Source organism: Schistocerca nitens, chromosome 11, assembly GCF_023898315.1.
Source record: "Schistocerca nitens isolate TAMUIC-IGC-003100 chromosome 11, iqSchNite1.1, whole genome shotgun sequence".
NCBI lineage: Eukaryota > Metazoa > Arthropoda > Insecta > Orthoptera > Acrididae > Schistocerca > Schistocerca nitens.
In genome coordinates, this window is record NC_064624.1 from 195,520,620 (window position 1) to 195,537,874 (window position 17,255).

The 17,255-nt window shown below is 39.9% G+C and overlaps 1 protein-coding gene across 6 annotated transcripts in view; it reads left to right on the forward strand.

The window, feature by feature from the left end:
- LOC126212827 (zinc finger protein 99-like) overlaps nt 1-17,255 on the forward strand; it is a 103,841-nt gene that overhangs the window by 43,318 nt on the left and 43,268 nt on the right. For all 6 annotated transcript variants that reach the window (XR_007540923.1, XM_049940238.1, XM_049940235.1 and 3 more), the window contains 2 exons: nt 4,947-5,006; nt 15,484-15,576. Coding sequence is in view for 5 of the 6 variants with exons in the window: in XM_049940238.1 (XP_049796195.1) it covers nt 4,947-5,006; nt 15,484-15,576 (153 nt within the window). In the remaining variant the exon portion in view is untranslated. The remainder of the gene's footprint in view (nt 1-4,946; nt 5,007-15,483; nt 15,577-17,255) is intronic.

Consider the following 17,255-nt stretch of genomic DNA (forward strand, 5'->3'; position numbering starts at 1 on the left):
AGACTTTTCCTTTTATCACTGGCTCAGCTTCCCTCTCTGCATACACCAGCTGTATTCCTTCTGTCCAATAGTCAACTGTATCTCACCTTTCCTGAACCCCATACCAATATCTATACAGAGAAACTGAATTCTGTGTAGTACCGATATGTGTGCTGTAAGAAATGGTGTTCAGTTCCTGTTGTGGGAAACTTTTTACCTACCACTATATGTGTGAGCGTTACATATACCCTGACGTAAACACTGCAAATAATTGTAGTGGCCCATTGGATTGTGCTATTTTTCATTGCAATTGTCATATTCCATGGACCCAATGGAAAGTGGTCTTGGGAATGTGAAAGGAAGTCAAGAATGTACATTTATTTTAATTTAAATGCTAGACAATGAAATGACTTTAAAATAATGCAGTACAGTGCTAATTCTAAATATACATTAACGTAAAACTTTAAATATAAGAATTTCTGTGACCATATTCTTTAATGGTCTAGGAGAAGTTGCCCAATAGAAAGATTTTTAAATCAGTCATAAGCTCTGATAGGCTGCTGACTACACGTGTACCAATGTATCTGACTCCTTTCTGTGTTAATGGCAAACCTGTGAGAGATCTTTGCAGTGGTTGTTTTTTGTCCTAGTGTTTATTATTGTGTCACTATTTCTTGTGAAGAGAGAGGTATTGGTAATGACAAAGAACAGTAATGAATATATTAATTGTGGAGTAGTTGTCAGTTACCAAGTTGTTTGAAAAGGTTTCTGCAGAATTTTCTTGAATTAACATGAGAGATAATTCTTATAATGTGCTACTGTTTTCTGAGGATACTGTCCTTGTAACTGGAGTTTCCCCAGAAATGATTCTATAACTCGTTAATGAATGGAATGTGCAGAATAAACTTAATTTTTAACTTTCCTGTAGCAGTAATCATGCATAATGTGAACATAGTTGAATGAAGAAACTTTCTACAATTGAGATTTTCATTTGTCTGTAACTTAATACTTTCTATTTCTTGTAGTTCATTGTTTGAGTAATGCATTTTTTAGCTTGTGGAACCTGTGAGAAGTGCTGAACTGTATATACAGAGATTTCTCAAAATTCAGTGATAATTCATTGGCCTTGAACCATCTGTTGATGTTTTTGAATATCTCATTAGATGCCTGTTTAAGTTAGGGGCTGATACTATTACTTATTCCTATACTTTTATCATCTGCAAAGGGTACACAATTTGTATTTTCTGGAACTGCAAGTGGAAGATCATTTATGTATTTGAGGAATAACAGAGGAGCCAGTTTAAAGACTTGTGATACTCCATGTCTGACAGCTTCAAATTCTGAGTGCCTATTGTTATGTGATTGAGACGACATGGAAGCACATTGCTCTCTGTCATTCAGATAAGACAAAAACCATGAACCTTCTGTGTCTACTAAAATATACGGAGGAAGGTCAATAAATAAGTTGCAAATGTCAACTTATCTCATACTGTGTTTAAATTATGTGCACACATTTTGCCAGCATATAGCAGTATATGCATTCTTTTCATAGAGCCGGTGTGTTCTTCGTATGATAGCCAGTGCAAGATGATGGATGCTGCATTAGAGTACACCAGTAGAAAAGCATGCAGTCGTGTAGTTTTTGTGGTCCAAAGAACTGTTGACAGAAGTGCATCACAAAATGTGTCCTAAGCATGGTGACAACTGTTTATCATGGAAACCTCTTTTTAGTTGCATCCAGGAGTTTGCCACTCCTTGTTACAGAATCATAGATTGGGTGTGTCTTCATTATCTTGTGACGGTGGCAGCAGAAACCACAGTGCAATATGTGGGACACATCATTCGTAATGATCAGCATGTGACGATCAAAGGTGTAACGTGTGCTGTAGGCTGTTCACATGGAGCTGCTTACATCATCACGCATGACCAGTTGAGATTTGTGTACTTCCAGTCTCATAGGTGACCCAACTTTGTCTCAAGAACAGCTGCCACTTAGAAGTAAATATCCTCGGAGTAGTGAAGCAGCTTAAATAACTTAATAAAAGTAAGTCTTCCGGTCCAGAGTGTATACCAGTTAGGTCCTGTCAGTGTGTGCTGATGCAATAGCTCCATACTTAACAGCCATATTGAGTTGCTTGCTCACTCGATGAAAGATCCATACCCAGAGACTGGAAAGTTGCACAGGTCATGCCAATATTCAAGAAAGGTAGTCAGAGAAATCCACTAAATTACATGCCCATATCATTAACATCAATATGCAGCAGGATTTTTGAACACACATTATGTTCGAACATTATGAATTACAGTGAACAAAATGGTCTATTCATACACATTCAACACGGATTTAGAAAACGTCGTTCTCGTGAAACCCATCTAGCTCTTCACACACATGAAGTGTTGAGGGCTGTTCATAAGAGATTTCATATTGATGCCATATTTGTAGACTTGCAGAAGGCTTTTGACACTGAACCACACAAGCAGCTTTTAGTGATTTGCGTGCCTATGAAATATCATCTCAATTATGTGACTGGATACGTGATTTCCTCTCGGAGAGGTCACAGTTCAAAGCAGTTGATGAAAAGTCATTGAGTAAAACAGAAGTGATTTCTGAGATTCCCCAAGGTAGTGTGGTAGGCCCTTCGCTGTTCCTAACCTATGTAAATGATTTAGGAAACAATCTGAGCAGCTGTCTTAGGCTGTTTGCAGATGATGCTGTCATGTATGGTCTAGTAAAGTCATCAGAAGATGAAAACAAATCACAAAATGATTTAGAAAATATGCGAAAATTGGCAATTGACCTTAAATAAGGAAAAGTGTGAGGACACCTACATGAGTTCTAAAAGGAATTTGTTAAACTTCAGTTACACGATAAATCAGTCAAATCTAATGACTGCAAATTCAACTAAATACCTAAGAATTACAATTATGAACAACTTAAATTGGAATGAACACATAGACAATGTTGTGAGGAAGGCAAACCGAAGACTGCGTCCACATCTACTAAAGAGACTGTATATACTGGGCTTGTCCGTCCTCTTTTGGAGTACTGCTGCACAGTCTGGGATCCTTACCAGATAGGATGAACAGAGTACATCGTGAATGTTCAGAGAAGAGCAGCTCCTTTTTTATTAATGCGAAATAGGGGTATGCCCTGTTCAAGAGTGGAATAAGGAAGAATTATTGCGAAGCCTCTGCCAGGCACTTAAGTGTGGTTTGTGGAGTTTCCATGTAGATATGGGAATGAACAGAATGGGTCTCTTTTTGCAGCATCTCATTCAGTACTTTGAGGAAGAAGAGGACTTTGTGGAATGAATTGTTACAGAGGACGAGGCTTCAGCTCACCACCTTCACCTGGGAACAAAACAGCCATCCACAGAGTGGGAAGATTCCACTTCCCCAACAACAAAAACTCCAAGACCATTTCATCAGCCTGAAAAATTATGCTCATCATTTTTTGGGACAAGGGAGTGGACAAACTGATAAAATTCGGGCCTTGCAGGAGACTGTGAATGCCATTTTTTTTTTTTTTTTTTTTTTTTTTTTTTTTTTTTTTTTTTTTTTTTTTTTTACAGCATTGTGTGGAATCTCTGATTTGCGACTAGCCACAAACAGCCTGGGCCACTGACAAAAGGGGTGATTCCTCTGAATGACAATGCCTGCCCTCACACAACAAGACATACGCAGAAGCTGTGTCGTTGGAAATACTTGGAATATCTGCCGTACAGTCCGGACTTAGTCCCTAGTAACTTTCATCTGTTTGGGCTCCTAAACTCTTGTTTTGGTGGGTGATGTTCTGAAAGTGAAGAAGCTGTAGCTTATGACACTACATGTTGGCAGCAACAGCAACAAAAGGTTTCTTTGCTTTTGGCTAACAAGGGACTTTTGGCCAAATATACAAGGTGAATATGCAGAAAAGTGAAATAAATTTCAAGAAGTAACATTAATTATTATTGCTTCTATTCTATTGTGAAACTTATGTATTGACTTACCTTTGTAATATTTTAACTTTTGCATTAGGATCTCATGGTCACCACAGTCAAAAGCCATAGTCAACTTAACAAAACATTCTCGAGGGTATGGCAGTGAATTCTGATTGATTCTAGTATGTCACCTGTCAAGGTAAATCTAACCTGTTCAGTTGACAGCCCTTTCTGAATTCCAAACTGTTTGCTGCTGAGTGCGTTTTCCAGCACTATGTGTGTATTGAGTCTGTTGTATGTTACCTTCTAAAATATGGTTGAAAATGCTGGCAAAAGTGCACAAAATGGTCATGGAGGAGCACCGATTTAAAGTGCGTAAAATTGCTCACTCTTGCCAGATGTCATCTGAAAGGCTATATCACATTTTAACTGAAGAATTAGAAATGAAAAAATTATCTAAAAGATGGGTGCCATGACTCCTGAAGCTGGATCAAAAATGTGTGCTGTCGTCACGGCAAAATTACATGAACTAAGATATGAATTGTTGCCACACCAGCCTTATTCACCTGATACGGCTCCATCAGACCTCCCTCTTCCCAAAACAAAATTTTTCTTGCTGGACGAAGATTCACTTCAAACAAAGAATTGAATGCCGGAATTGACAACTATTTTGCACGCCTGGAGAAATGGGATCAAGGCACTGGAACATCGTTGGACCAAGTGTATTAATCTACTCCATTCTGAGAACTTTTCAAACCACCCTTGTACATGAGGAGTCCAGCATTGGTAGAAATTTGCCATTTTGGATCTCACACACACACACACACACACACACACACACACCAAACCAAAGTGTTGGTGTCAGTCGTATTTGTGCTGGATGGTTGCAGTTGGTGCATACATCTAAAGAGGTTGGATACTATAATTTGGTAGAGAGCTCTCTTTGTATGAGGTATGTAGTGACTGCATGACTATTACCTGCAGAATCACAATGACTAAAATTAGTTTAACAAAGTGTGATTTATTTTTCTGGTTGGGTTGTTACAGGTTTATCCACTTGCTGTTGATGCACTTTCCAACTGTGATTTACGGAGCATTAAGAAAGAGGTATGAAGCTGCTAAATGTGAAGTTCTGTTAATATTTTGCTTGTGCTGGTAATTTTATTGGCTGTTATATAGTTCCGAACTACTTACGGGGATCAGTGAATTGTCAGTGGATGGACAGAGCTGCAGTACTCCCCACACCATATCCAGAATTAAGTAAATGGACAGTAATGTGCTGTAAATTATGTGATGATGAATGTTACAATAATGAATATTACATGATGTTAATGATAAACAGAAACAGAGAAAGGCAATCACACATATCTAGTCACATGTCTGTAGCATGTAGAAACACGTAACAAACCTAGAGCCATTTTTATCATTTTTAGCTGCTCATCTGGTTCCATAAGTACCCACTCTTATGCACACTAACACCTAAATAAATCAACATCTCACCACCGAGCAAGGTGACACAGTGTTTAGCACACTGGACTCACATTTGGGAGGACGACAGTTCAAACCAGTGTTCGGCCATCATGATTTAGGTTTTCCGTGATTTCCCTAAATTGCTTCAGGTAAATGCCAGGATGGTTCCTTTGAAAGGGCATATCCAAATTCCATCCCCATCCTTCCTTAATCCGATGGTGCTGATGACTTCGCTGTTTGGTACCTCCCCCAAACCAGCCATCCAACCAACCTCTGGCCACGTTCCTTCACGGGAGACATGAATTATGTCTGCTATCCAACTGAAGAGATTCTAATTTCTTTTTACTATCCAGTATTTAGTGGACTTGACTTTCAACTGTATTTCTATTTCTGTACCAAGGTAAAGCTATTAGCTCAGAGAAAGCTTTGTTGATGTACCAAGAAAAGGGATTGTACAGAAAGCTCACAGTGCATTTTCTTCAGAGTGAATTATCTTGCCAACTGTGTTGAATGAATTCGTTTTTGCGCATGAGCTGATACTAGTTCAAAATAAATGATAATTTTACATGATTGGGCATCAAGATATGTATAATAAAGTTTCAAAATTTATGGAAAGTTCTATTTGAGAATTATGAGCTGTTTAGGAATAAAGGAGACGACTCACCAAAATGCAGAAGCACTACATAGTCTATACACATAGAACCAAAAGGTACAGAGCTTTTTCTAGCTTTTGGAATGAACTTCCTTTTGAAACTTGTAGGAAAAACAGAAACTCTCTCTCTCTCTCTCTCTCTCTCTCTCTCTCTCTCTCTCTCTCTGTATTGGGTAGGGGTGGGGGTGGGGCGGCAGGACTGCAAGTTACCTTAGGTTTATGCCAGGAGGGAGGTTACGGGAGTGAAGGAAGTACAGCTCCCATCTGTGCATCTAAGAAAAGCTGATGGCTGCTGGTGGTGGGAAGGATACAGATGGCATGGGTTGTGAAGCACTCACTGAAATCTCACATGTTGTGCTCTACTGCATGTTGTGCCACTGGGTGGTCCACCTTGTTTCTGGCAAGAGTTTGGCAGTGGTCATTCATTCTAGTTGACAGCTGGTTGGTTGACACACTAATGTAAAACGCTGTGCAGTGGCTGGAGGAGAGCTGATATGTAACGTGGCTGCTTTCACAAGTGGCCCAGACTCTGATGGGGCAGGATAAGTCTAGATTAGGCAGGTCTTGTATCTGGGTCTTCCACAGAGATATGATCCCTGTGGCCGGGGATTGGGGGTGGGAGTGGCATAGGGATGGACTATGGTGTTGTGGAGGTTGGGTGGGCAGCAGAACACCATTTTGGGAGGTGGTGGAAGTATTTTGGGGTGGATGTCCCTCATTTCAGGGCATGCTAATAGGTAATCAAAGCTCTGAAGAAGGATATGGTTCAACTCTTCCAGTTCCAGGTGGTATTGGGTGACAAGGGGGGTGCTTTCTTGTGGTTGGTTTTTGAGATGGATTTGAGGATTAGATGTGTGTGTGTGTGTGTGTGTGTGTGTGTGTGTGTGTGTGTATGGAATGGGAGATCTGTTTGTGAATTAGGTCTGGAGGGTAATTTACTGCTTGCAAATGCCTTTGTGAGGCCTTCAGTATACTGGGTGAGAGGTTTCTGATTGCATTGCACTAGATGTGTGTGTCACGGGTGGCCAGGCTGTATGGGAGGTTGTTTTGGAGTGGAAGGAGTGGCAGCTGTCAGAGTGCAGGTACTGTTGCTGATTGGTGGGTTTGATGTGGAACAAGGTGGGGATGGAGCCATCTGAGAGGAGGAGATCGATATTTAGGAAGGTGGCATGATGGTTGGTGGAGGACCAGGTGAGGTGGATGGGAGAGAAGGTGTTGAAGTTGTGGAGGAATGAGGATAAAGTGTCTTAGCCTTGGGTCCAGACTAAAAAGATGTCATCAACAAACCTGATGAACCAGACCTGAGGTTTAGGATTTTGGGAAGCTAGGAATGTTTCCTCTAGTGGCCCATGAAGAAGTTGGCATAGGAGGATGACATGTGGGTGCCCATGGCTGTGCCACAAATTTTCTCGGATAATGCCCATGGCCCTACCACAATTGAACACTACTTCTGCCTAAGCTATGCAGATTCCAAACCTACCACTTCGTTCCTCGTACACTCATAACTACTTCACCTTTGAAGGGAAGGCATACAAGCAAATTCATATGGTACAGTCAAGGGCACCTGTGTGCACCTCCCTGTGCCAACCTCTTCGTGAGCCACCTAGGGGAAACATTCCTGACTTCTGAAAACCCAGAACCTGCATCTCCTGGTCTGTTTCAGGTTTTTTGATGACATCTTTATAACCAGGACCCAAGGCTAGGACACCTTATCCTCATTCCTCCACAACCTCAACAACTTCTCTCCAATCCACCTCACCTGGTCCTCCTCCACCCATCTTGCCACCTTCCTAAATATCAATCTCCTCCTCTCAGATGGCTCCATCCACACCTTGTTCCACATCAGACCCACCAATCAGCAACAGTACCTGCATTCTGACAACTGCCACTCCTTCCATTCCAAAAAATCCCTCCCATACAGCCTGTCCACCTGTGGTAGACACATCTGCAGTGATCAGAATTTCTTTGCCCAGTATGGTTAAGGCCTCACAAAGGCCTTTGTGAGCAGGCAGTACACTCAAGACCTAAGTCGTAAATAGATCTCTTGTCCCATAACCTCACACACACCTGATCCTCACAACCATCCGAAGAACCAACCACAAAGAAGTGCTCTCCTTGTCACCCAATACCACCTGGGACTGGAACAACCGAACCATGTTTTTCATCAGGGCTTTGATTATCTGTCATCATGCCCTAAAATGAGGGAAATCCTACCTAAGATACTTCCAACGCCTCCCAAAGTGCTGTTCTGCCACCCACCCAACCTCCACAACATCCTAGTCCATCCCTATGCCACTCCTACCCGCAATACCCAACTGCAGGGATCATACCCCTGTGGAAGACCCAGATGCAAGACCTGCACAATCTACCCCACCCAACACCAGCTATTCCAGACCTGTTGTAGGCTTATCAGAGTCATGATCAAATGTGAAAGCAGCCATGTTAAATACCAGCTCTGCTGCAACCACTGCACAGCATTGCATTGCATTGTTTTGGTATGACAACCAACCAGCTGTCAGTTAAAATGAATGGTCACCACCAACCTGTTGCCATAAACAAGGTGGTCCACCCAGTGGCGCAATGTGCAGCAGAGCACAACATGCGAGATTTCAGCAGGTGCTTCACAACCCATGCCATCTGCATCCTCCCCACCACCACCAATGTTTTTGAGCTGCACAGATGGGAGCTATCCTTACAGCACATCCTTCGCTCCTGTAGTCCCCATGTAACGTTCCCGCTCTCGCGTACGTTAACTCTTTCAAGCCTGTACTATAATAAGTTAACGGGCTTCACCTTCTAAGAAAGGATTTTATTAAATATGATGACCGCGTGTACCTAAATGGAAGCTAACTCGGACTTATACCCAGTCAGTAACAACAATGATACGTCAAGCTAATATAAAGTGCAATTACACGTTAATACGGACAAGAAACCTACACAGCAGATGCTACCAATTATTAATAATACGGTCGCCAGCCTAATTAGGCATTACGTGAGTTTTTCCCTTGTACAAGCAGATGTACGTACAAACATAACAACACGTAGTAATATTGCATTATATGGAAAATTTTAGAACCAGAAAAAATCTATTGAACTAGTATATTTCTTTTCTGTACTGATTTGGACAAGCTACAAATACACAACATTACACTACAATGATTACTACTAACTGCATTTTGTCTATTGAGCAAACTGAAATCGGGCATAGGTTGCCCTAGTACTAGCACTTTTGAAACACACATGAAATGTTAATTTTAATAAGGATAAAACACTGATAAATTTAGGATTTATATTGACTTTACTTTGCAGGTCAAATCAGATCAGTGCACTTTAGCATTTAAATGAATAGCAATGAAAAGAATGACAAAGGGGGGGGGGGGACCCTGAAACTGGTATGGTCACTGTGTTGAAACTGGTAACTATTGAAAGCATTAAGTGCTAAAGAATTCCAAAATAGGAGATACTATTCCTTTTTGTCTTATAAATTCCTCATTTAACTACCATTATTTTTGTCTCTGATTAATTAAGCTTCATTACTAAACCACTTTCAACCTTATCTTCAAAACTTGTCAGGTCTATTAATTACCACAATATTCATTAACAACAAAGTTCTTTAAATATCTTTCTAGCATAGATAGTTCTGCACGTGATTCTTATTAACATGAATTTTAATCCTTCATTTCGGGATACTCGGATTGCACAACATGCGGTAAGGACCCTATCCAGGTTAGTGATTGGGATAATTAATTGATAGGGCAATTCTGGTAAAAAGTCAAGTTATTATTGAACAGTTAGGAACAAATTTAACACCGGTCCATACGGATACACTTTTAAAGAATTGACCTGTGCAAGTCGATGCGGCAGTTGGCGGGCAGCGAGATGGCGTGGCGCACAGCACACATATAATCACAGCTATGGCTCTTGCTGTAACGGCACTTTGCTTCTTCTTGGCGTCGTAATCCTTTTTAATTCAGTGCCTATTGAATATAACCATGCTGTATCGTCGTCGGAAACGGCACATCCGAGGCTTCATAAAACCACTTTTTCCAGGATAGCCTCCTTGATCCGGAACGTGTTCCTCAGACAGGTGCCCCACTCCGACTGACTGACTGAGCCCATTATGCCGTACCGCGCTCGTGTGCATTTTCCCACGCTCGCCTGCCATCCACCTTTTACCTTCTCCCCTACAAATAGGGTATTCACCTACGGTTTTACATTCCACATATCCTAATACATTGCCTACGTATGGACCAGGCATACAATTACAACTTTCACGTCTTACAATATTCACAACATTATTTAAACTTCACTCCTATTATAACATTACTTGAAATTCGACATAAATATTAAAATTTACATCGAAATGTGTTTACAGTTTCTTCAACATAATAACATGACAAGAAAAGAAATGGATTCAGAACACTGATTACAGTAATTTATCAAAATTCAAAAGAAAAAATTTTTATATGTACAGTTGTTGTTACACCCAGGCCTAAATCTTATATGGTAAACTTGTTTGCCTCCTTCTGTTCCAGGTTAATTTCAAACATTTTTCATTTCTTCTTCACCAGGAGGGAAGCACATTCACATTTAATGTGTAAAACATCTGTAAAGGGTTTTTCCTGTGCCATCCCCTTGTAATTACATGTATGGTAGCAATGGGCTGTGATAACCGACGACTGACACAAATGCTGTTGGTAACAGCACGACTTCACCTGCAGCACCTCCCCTGGCCTCATGACCATATTGGTTGGAACCTGCACAGCTGGAAATTTGTGGCTTGGTCAGATATGTGCTGATTTCAGTTGGTAAGAGTTGATGGTAGGTCGAGTGTGGTGCAGACCCCATTGAAGCCATGGGTGTACCGTATTTACTCGAATCTAAGCCGCACCTGAAAATTGAGACTCGAAAACAAGGGGGGAAAAAAAATTCCCGAATCTAAGCCGCACCTGAAATTTGAGACTCAAAATTCAAGGGGAGAGAGAAGTTTTAGGCTGCACCTGCAGATCGAAACAAAGTTGGTCCATTTAATATGAGACACAATTTAGGTCGAATGAATGACGATACAGCTACAGCAGTTTGGTTCAAGTTGTAAGCTTAGCAGTTAAGCTTTACCAGGTAGCCATTGCTATGCATCAGGCGCTCCATCCGTATTTATACGGGTAACCTTCCTTTTTTGCGTGCTTCGTCTGGTTTGAATTGATTGCTTATTTTTCTGTGATCAGATAAGTGCCGTTTTCTTTGTTATAGGTGTTTACGTCACTCTAAGCTGAAAATGCATTACTGTACTGTGTCATGCACTGTTTGTCGCATTCTGATGATGAGTGTTTACGGCCTGTCGCTGCTCGTGGCATGGCTTGCTTTTGTGTGCGCTCCCGCCACTTATAATTTAAAAAAAAAAATAAATAAATAAATTAGCGAACCTATGGCAAGAGACTGCTGTTTCTTGTTACTTACACTGCTGCTTTCTTTGATAATGATCAACAAGAACCAAATAATAGACTGCGTGTGATAGAAGATGATAGAAGATGTTCTGAATGAGAGTTTAGCGAAAAATTTTCTGCATTTGAAAATCTTTGCAGACGCCTCTTTAGTACATTACATTCTGCATAGAAATTAGAGTCATCTTAGATTCAAAAATCTAGTCAATTGCCGTGCTTCAGTTCTGACTGTATCACTATTAGACATAAGAATAATACGAATATAAACGTGACATGATATGTATATTCTTCCGTGTGTGCTGTTGTCTCACTCTAGTTTCGTAGTTTATTAGGCACACAGGATTTAAAAAAGTGCAGCAAACACGAAAGAATACATGGCAAAATGTTTATATTTGTATTATTCTTATGGTGATGAGAATACTGAATGTAATTCACAGTTCATAAAATTTCTTACTAGCAACCATCTCTTCTGACAGCTAGGAAAAAATTCAGAACGTACAATTGGCCATATTGACAAATATCCCAAACAGTCTTGCCAGTTGGATTTTCGTAGTACATTGAAATGCTGCTACATTCGAAGATGAACAATACAGAATTTGTATTTACTTCATTGGGTAATGTATAAAAATGCAGTGTTCGAAACTCGGGGCGGAGAAAAAAATCACGTCTTCCACCTTTTTTTTTTAATTTATTTACTGACGCAGAGGTTTTGATGCCAGTATTTATCTTTGTGCCTGAAAGCATGCCAGTGTAGCGCTACATATATTCGACGGCAGAAGTTACACTTGTGGTGGCACCTACCAAAATTTTTCAGAACTTCCGCTTACTTTGCACTCTATTCTAAGCTGCAGGCGGTTTTTTGGAATACAAAAACCGGAAAAAAAAGTGCGGTTTACATTCGAGTAAGTACGGTTAGTTGTCAACAAGGCACTGTGAAACCTGATGGTGGCTCCATAATTGTGTGGGCTACGTTTACACGGATTGGACTGGATCCTCTAGTCCAATTGGACCAGTGTTCAGATACTTGGAGACCATTTGCAGCCGTTCATGGATTTTGTGCTCCCTAATGATTTTACCACCCAGATCACCTGGCATTAATCCCATCAAACATTTATGGGATGTAATTGAGAGGTCAGTTTGTGCACAAAATCCTTCACCTGCAACACTTAACTTACGGATGGCTGTAGGGGCAGCATGACTCAGTACCTATGCAGGGGACATCCAGGGACTTTTTGCATCCATATCATGTTGAGTAGCTGCACTAAGTTGGGCAAAAGGAGGTCTGACACAATATTAGGAGGTATCCCATGACTTTTGTCACTTTAGTGTAATACTCTGTAATGAGCAATTGGAGACCGTGGGTCTGTTGTACCAACACACTCAGAAGGTGTCCTTGAACAACCTCTGAAATTTTGTTGATGGAGTTCTGGGTCACTTTCTATTTAATGTGACAGTGCTCTGAAACAGGAAATTTCCGTAGTCCGTAAATTTTCACACAAAAAGTATCTAGCCCTTTAGCTTAAGTTTACCATATTTGCAATACAGCATCAGATTAGTAGTACAGCCTGTGATGCAGAAATTGTAGTTCATATTTTGTAGCATCATGAATTCAGCCCAGTGGAATCACAAAACTCTTTCCTCTCTATGTCCTCATTAGCTTTCACATTCCATGTGAGGATGCCTTAAGAATGTACAAAGATTTTAGACAAAAGAACAGGCTGTCCTCAGGTAAAGATGTAGAATTACTGAAAAGAAGTTGTAATAATGCTGGAATCATATATTTATATTGTTTTTTCCTATGGTGATTGTGTCTCATCCTCTTCCTATGAAATGAGAGTGTAGTACAAGGAGAGTAAAAAAGTTCTTGGAATGAAATAAAAAGAAACTACTTACATAAGTAAAACTATTCTATTTGTAAATGAGTTCTACCTATACACTAATGCACATGGTCAAGTTACATTCCAATCACTTAATCCAATCTCAAAAATTAGGTTCTTCCAGGTCTGCAAAATATCCATGAATTTTGGCTGTCAATTCTTTGTTTGAAGAGAATCTTCATCCACAAGAAAATTTGGAGCTTGGGAGAAATGGAAGTCTGATAGAGCCAAATCAGGCAAATAAGGTGGGTGTGGCAAGAGTTCATATCTTACAAGGAGAGGTCCTCAAGGGTGGGATTTACTTTTTGAAACAGTCTGTATGGTTGTGAAGATTAGGGTGCCAAGTATCACACACTGTAGCCATTCATCGCAGTGAGCCCTCGTTTCTGAATAATCAACAAAAAAATATTTCATAATTTCCTGTGAGGCCCTAGGACTTTAAAAACTGTAGCGTCACAGATTGGCAGTGTAGGATAATGGGAAATATGATTAAAATTATGTGAATTAGAAATATAAATAGAAACATTACATTAAAACTAGTTACCTGAGTAAAAATCATTCTGATAAAGATCAAAAAATAAAAAGTTTCAAAGCATTTGATGAGATTCGAACCCATAATTTTCTGCATAATAGGAAACCACCTTAACCATTATACTACACCACTACTCTGTGCAAAGGCTCCAATTTTTAAAGCTCTAGACCATCAAATGAAATTATGAATTTTTTTTCTTGATTGCTCTCAAACTAGGGTCCATTAGGGTAAATGAAAGCAGGGTGTGATACCTTGGACCTTAAACTATATCACTGCATAGATGGTTTCAAAAAGTGCATCCCAACCTTGGGGATCTCTCATTGTCAGTTCATGTACTTTTGCTGTGGCAACGAGATTTGTGTAAGTTCTGTTTTGATGAAAAGTGACTTTCTTCCTTGCAAAATTTTTTTTCCCCTATATCTTTTGCTGCAGTTGGCCAGGAGGTTAGCATAGTAGTGTCCTGCAATTGTTTAACCACTGAGAAGATAATCTGTGTGCAGGACCTCTTTTGCATCTCAGAAACTGATACCATTGCTTTTCCAGCCAACTGTATTGCCTTTTCTGTCTTTGGTGGTGGTTCATCAGCATGCTTCATCTTTTGTTTTGTCTCTGGGATGTGATGGATCCAAGTTTCATCTGTGGTTATAGACTGTTGGAAAAAATCTTTTTGCTTGCACTGAAAATGGATCAAACATTGTTTGAACATTTGCATTCTGACGCATTTCTCATCATGTGTTGATAGTTGGAACACCCATCTAGCAGATAATTTTCTCATATCTAGTTCCACTGTAAAAATATGATATGCCTATTCAGATGACATCCATAGAGCTTCAGCAATTTCTTGCAATTTCAGTTGGTGATCTTGCATAGTGACTCATCTTGGCTGACCACTTCACAGATTATCATCTAAGCTCTCCCAATAAAATTTAAACTAATTTGTCCACTTGGTAATAGTTGAATATTGAGGAGCAGAGTCCCCCCAATGTGTTCTGAAAATCGGCGTGAATTTCCCTTGCTTTCTTACATTTCTTTACAATGTACTTAAATCACTTTCTCATTTTCTTCTGTGTGGGCTTTACAGCATCAATAAATTTGAAGAACAATATTTTTTCAACAGACTGTGTATAAGTTTCTTTATTTTTCATACTACTGGTTTTGGGCATTGTCCATTCTCAAATGTGTCTCTAGTAACACACACAGCTACATTGTCATCATTAATTTTAAATTAATGATGATGATATGTTACTAGAGACACAATTGAGAATGGATAATGCTTGAAACAGATAATGTGAAAAATCGGAAGTTCTTCACAGTCTGGTGGAAAAATGTCATTCTTCAAACATAATCATGGCTTGAATTTTGATTTCTTTCCATCTTCACAAACTACTAAACAAGCACAAAAACAGAGAGATGTCTGCATCACAGATCTCTACCCAGGGCACTGATGTGTCACCTGTTTAAACATAAAAGATGACCTTTTGGTATGTGGGAACTTTGTTGCACTGGCCCTGACATCTGGTGGTGATTCCATGAAATTTTCGAACTGCCTTCATGACTCATGAGGGAATGTGCTTATAGCTTCAATTACCTCCATTTACTTTGCTTTTTCCAGGTTCCTGAAGAGCCATTAGCAGTCTCAGAGTTCACTAGCTGTATTAAAGAGGAACCAGACCTAGATTTAGGGATCGACACAACTGACAGTAATGTAAGTATTCACGTATATGTCAAAATCCTTCTCATATTGTAGTTGTGGCAGGTAATGGTTATTGTGTGAACAATTTTTGTAAATTACATGTGCCTCCTGGATAGTTTCAAGTGGCAAGCATGGCTAGCAACCTGGACAGTGACAGCTGTGGGCTGGTGCTAGTCAGTAATCCTCAGTAACCATAAGCTTCATGCATACTTTGGAGACAACCTTACAGAGCTGTGGGTCATTAAGTTTCCCAGGAGCAGAGATTTCCTCTTAAGCTGCAAAAGGATTAAGAGCTCTACAAGAAATCTCGACCTAAAGATCTTAAAAAATGTGATGGGGTGGATGGCTCTTGAAACAAATCTGTGGTTTGTGAGCCTCTGTGGCACCTAGCACATCTACATCTACATGATTACTCTGCAATTCACATTTAACTGCCTGTCAGAGGGTTCATCGAACCACCTTTAAGCTACTTCTCTACCATTCCAGTCTCGAATAAAATGCTGGAAAAATTAACACTTCAATCTTTCCATGTCAGCTCTGATTTGTTTTATTTTATTCTGATGATAATTTCTCCCTATGTAGGTAGGCACTCACAAAGTATTTCCACACTCTGAGAAGAAAATTGGTGATTGAAATTTCACGAAAAGTTGCTGCTGCAGCAAAAACTGCCTGTCTTCTAATGACTGCCATCCTACTTCAAGTATCATATCTGTGGCACTCTTTCCCCTACTTTGCAATAGTACAAAACAAGCAGCCCTTCTCTGAACTTTTTCAGTGTCCTCTATCAATTGTATCTGATGTGGATCCCACACCACACAGTAGTACTCCAGAATAGAGCAGACAAGTGTTGTGTAAGCAGTCTCTTTAGTAGACCTGTTAAATTTCTAAGTGTTCTGTCAATAAATTGCAGTCTTTGGTTTGCTTTCCACATGACATGATCTATGTGATTGTTCCAATTTAAGTTAGTCGTAATTGTATTCCCTAAGTATTTAGTTGAGTTTACAGCCTTTACCTTTGTGTAATTTATCATGTAACAGAAATGTAGTGAGTTCTTTTTAATGCTCATGTGGATGACGTCACAATTTTCATGATTTAGACTTAGTTGCCACTTTTTGCTCTATGCAGATATCTTGTCTAAATCATTTTACACTTCATTTTGATCGTCTGATGACTTTACATAGTGGTAAATGACAGCAATGCAAACAATCTAAGAGAACAACTCAAGATTGTCTCCAAAATTTTTTATGTAGATCAGGAACAACAGAGGACCTTGGGGAATGCCAGATATTACTTCTGTTTTACTTGATAACTTTCCATCAATTATTACAAATTCTGACCTTTCTGACAAGAAATCACAAATCCAGTCACACAACCAAGACAACTTTCTATAGACACTGTTGTGGCGTAACAAGCTAGCTACGCCACACTGAGAAGTAGCCGAAAGGGCATGCGTCAACTCACGCCGTCTTGCGTTAAGTCTGAAACAGGATACTTTATGAATGCTATAAAGAAAAGAACGGAGCTTCTCGTATACTTAACTTTTATTCACTTCTGCGGTACATCGCTCTTGATAATACAAGTGAGACTCTCTCCAGATATGGTTAATGGCGCCTTGCTAGGTCGTAGCCATGGACTTAGCTGAAGGCTATTCTAACTGTCTCTCGGCAAATGAGAGAAAGGCTTCGTACGTG